The 3,675-nt window shown below is 65.1% G+C and overlaps 2 protein-coding genes across 2 annotated transcripts in view; one reads left to right on the top strand and one right to left on the bottom strand.

The window, feature by feature from the left end:
- Positions 1–1,485, top strand: part of H696_04268 (hypothetical protein) — a gene marked incomplete at both ends in the record, with an annotated part of 3,634 nt that extends 2,149 nt beyond the window's left edge. The window contains 4 exons of the mRNA XM_009498146.1: positions 174–440; positions 603–745; positions 821–1,014; positions 1,131–1,485. Of these exons, the coding sequence (XP_009496421.1) occupies positions 174–440; positions 603–745; positions 821–1,014; positions 1,131–1,485 (959 nt within the window). The remainder of the gene's footprint in view (positions 1–173; positions 441–602; positions 746–820; positions 1,015–1,130) is intronic.
- A 1,073-nt stretch (positions 1,486–2,558) lies between these two features.
- Positions 2,559–3,653, bottom strand: H696_04267 (ribonucleoside-diphosphate reductase small chain; the record flags this gene model as incomplete). The annotated part of the gene is made up of 1 exon (XM_009498145.1): positions 2,559–3,653. The coding sequence occupies one exon, from the start codon at positions 3,651–3,653 to the stop codon at positions 2,559–2,561; it is 1,095 nt and encodes a 364-aa protein (XP_009496420.1).
- Between the last annotated feature and the right edge of the window lie 22 nt (positions 3,654–3,675).

The following is a 3,675-nucleotide window of genomic DNA, read 5'->3' as shown; positions in this document are numbered from 1 at the left end:
CCCCTCCCCCTTGCCTGGCAGGCTGTCATTCGGTCCCTGCTCTTCCACTCTCGGTCGCCGGTGGCCGTGACCGCTGGCTTCGACAAGACCGTTCGCCTTTACGAGGTGCGTGCCACTGCCTGGTTCCCTTACTCGGCCTCTTCCCTCGCGTCCTTTGTCCTCCCTGCCACCAGTGCCACCGCCACCACTCCTGGCCCATCTCACCTCCGGCCTTGCTCTGTACCTGCGTGTACGCTCGCCTCCCGCGCGGCTCCCCGGAGCACAGGTTGATGGTCGCGAGAATTCCCAGCTGTTCAACATCCACCTGCAGGACTTCCCGATTCATCGGGCCCAGTTCACCGGCCAGCACTCGGACGACCTGATGGTCACCTCCCGGCGGCCGTTCTACTTCTCCCTGGACCTGGCGTCCGGCAAGCAGACCCGCATCGCCGGCATCATGGGTACATTCCTTCCTTCTGCTCGCCGGCCCTGGGCCTGCCCATTCTGTCTGCCTGTCCGGCCCCTGACCCGTTGGCTTTCCCTCTCTCTCCCTCTCTCTCTCTCTCTCTCTCTCTCTCTCTCTCCCTCCGGCCCGACCCGGCATCCGTCGGACGCCGTCACAGGCATCAAGGAGAAGACCTTCGAGCTGTTCGAGGCCAGCCCGAGCGGGCAATTTGTGGCCATCGTCGGCAGCACCACGCGCCAGGTGCACCTGGTGGCCGGCAAGTCCAAGCTCCTGATCAAAACCCTGCACCACAACCGGCCGGTGGTGGACCTGGCCTTCTCGCATGGGGATGCCACCTCGTCGGCCCCCTCCTTCGGGGGGTTCGGCCTGCCGGAGGGCGACAACACCGCCGGGCACATCGGCATCGATGCGGCCAACACCTCGCCGGTGCTCTTTACCCTGACGGACCGCGGCCAGGTGTACCGCTGGGATCTGACGACGCTCACCTGCACCGGGCAATTCACCGACCAGGGCACCCTCATGGCGTCGCAGATCACCACCTCCCCGTGTGGCCGCATTGTGGCGGTCAGGTATGTGGCCCTGGGCCTCCTCCTCCCTCCCTCCCCCCCCCTCGCACCCCTCCATCTGGCTGGCCTTCGACCTTCCGACTAACCTCCTCCCATTCCCCCCCCCCCCCCCCGACCAGCTCCCACGAGGGTATCGTCAACCTGTATGACTGTGGCCGCGCGCCGAGCCTGACCCTGGACATGTCGGTTCGCCCGGTGAAGACTTTCACCAACCTGACCACCACGATCGACTGCTTGGAATTCAACGCCGATGCCTCGCTGCTGGTGTTCGGCAGCTCGGTCAAGAAGGCCCAGCTGCGCGTGGTGAACATGGCCACGCAGACCGTCTACGACAATTGGCCGCGCAATGAGAAGGCCCTTCCCCTGAGTCGCCTGTCGGCGGTCAACTTCAGCCCCAATGGCGGGGACATGGGCATCGCCGATGACAAGGGCCGGGCGCTGCTCTACCGTCTGGGCCACTCGGCCGAGTACTAAATGCTCGGGAGGGCGGGGCGAGGGAGGGGGGGCGCACCTGTGTGGCCGCTGTCCTCCTGTCACTCTTTGCCGGCTGTCCCGCCTCCCTCTCCGATGTGTGTGCGTGCGTGCGTGTGCATCTGTGTATGTGTGTGTGTGTGCTGCTTTCTCCTCTGTCCTTGCTCGAGAGCGACAACGGATCAGCCAGGGGGGAGGATCCTCGCCTTTTGACACATATGCACGCGTGCCACGCCATCGTCACCGGCACCACTTCGCTGTCCTGTGGCCACCTCACCCTGCCGAACGCCGCTCCCTGGAAAACCAATAGACAAATTAGATGACACCCCCGACTGGCGGCTCGGATCGACCATAACCGGAGGGGAGGGGAGCACAGGCGAGCCAACCCCCGGCGGGGGCGGAATGCATGCAGAAGGGCGCAGGCAAACGCCGAGGCTGGTCACCGGGGAACACACCGGCGGGAGGGAAAATGGGGCGCGGCGCGCACAGACCGGGGACAGAGGGGACTTGGCAATGCATATCGGGATATGTTCAAAAAATGTGTATATATGCATGGGTTTGTATGTATGGGTTTGTATTATACGGAGGGGAATCGCCGGCAGCGGGAGCATGCGCATGGGTCTCGCTCGCTCTCTGTCGGAGAGAGCGGCGAGGGAGGGGCCGGCCGCGCGGACAGGCACGCGTGCACATCGCGCGGGCCCGCGCCCATCACAAAGGGCAGAGAAGGGGGGGGGGGGGATTCCTTTTGTCCTGGCCGTTGGCAGCGTCCGTCCCGGGCCACGATGGAGGGAGAAGAAAGGGGAGCGATACAAGTACAGGTGTGGGAGAGCATGGGGCGCGCGCACAAGCGGGACAGGAGGGCGAAGGGGAGCTGACCCCTCCCCGCCACACAGCAGAGGTGTCCCTTCGCGCCTCCCGCCCCCCCGCGGCCCCGAGCAGGGAGAGAGCGCGAGGGAGAGCGCGAGGGCGAGGGAGAGGGAGAGCGCGAGGGCGAGGGACAGAAGGAGCGGCGGAGGGGAGGGGGGCACACGGGTGGTGGACCAGCCCCCGGTGCCTCGCGCGGGCCGGGAAGCCCCTTAGAAGTCCGCGTCCAGGGTGAACTCGGTGTCCTCCTTGGAGCTGTGCATGACGCCGGCCTTCTGGTAGTCACCGACGCGCTTCTCGAAGAAGTTGGTCTTGCCCTGGAGACTGATCATGTCCATGAAGTCGAAGGGGTTCTCCGCGTTGTAGACCTTCGGGCAGCCGAGCTCCACCAGCAGGCGGTCGGCCACAAACTCGATGTACTGGCACATGAGGTCGCCGTTCATGCCGATCAGGCGAACGGGCAGGGCCTCGGTGAGGAACTCCTTCTCGATGACCACCGCCTCGCTGATGAGGGCGGTGATGGTGGCCACGCTGGGCCGGGAGTTCAGGTGCGAGAAGAGCAGGCACGCGAAGTCGCAGTGGAGCCCCTCGTCACGGGAGATGAGCTCATTGCTGAAGGTCAGCCCGGGCATGAGGCCGCGCTTCTTCAGCCAGAAGATGGCGGCGAAGGAGCCGGAGAAGAAAATGCCCTCCACGGCGGCGAAGGCCACCAGGCGCGTGGCGAAGGTGGACGACTCGTCCTCGATCCAGCGCATGGCCCAGTCGGCCTTCTTCTTGACGCAGGGGATGGTCTCGATGGCGCCGAAGAGGTGGTCGCGCTCGGCCACATCCCGCACATAGGTGTCAATCAGCAGCGAGTACATCTCGCTGTGGATGTTCTCGATGGCGATCTGGAAGCCGTAGAAGCACCGGGCCTCGGCGATCTGCACCTCCGAGGAGAACCGGTTGACCAGATTCTCATTGACAATGCCATCCGACGCGGCGAAGAACGCCAGCACATGGGAGATGAAGTACCGCTCGTTGGCGGTCAGCTTGTTGTTCCAGTCGTCCAGGTCGCGGGAGAGGTCCACCTCCTCGGCGGTCCAGAAGGAGGCCTCGGCCTTCTTGTACATCTGCCAAATCTCATGGTACTCGATGGGGAAGAGGACGAAGCGCCGGGGGTTGTGCTTGAGGATGGCCTCGTTGGCCTCGTCCGCGCGCGAGTGCGGGTCCTGGGCCATCAGCTCGTTGACCAGCTGCCGGGCCTCGGCCTGGGCGACGCTCAGCTCCTGCAGGCGCTCGGTGAGGGTGTCGGGGGTGGGGGACATGATGTTTTCGGTGGGGGGTGGG

Source organism: Fonticula alba (assembly GCF_000388065.1).
Source record: "Fonticula alba strain ATCC 38817 unplaced genomic scaffold supercont2.7, whole genome shotgun sequence".
In the NCBI taxonomy this organism is placed as follows: Eukaryota; order Rotosphaerida; family Fonticulaceae; genus Fonticula; species Fonticula alba.
This window is presented reverse-complemented; position numbering and strand designations above follow the sequence as displayed.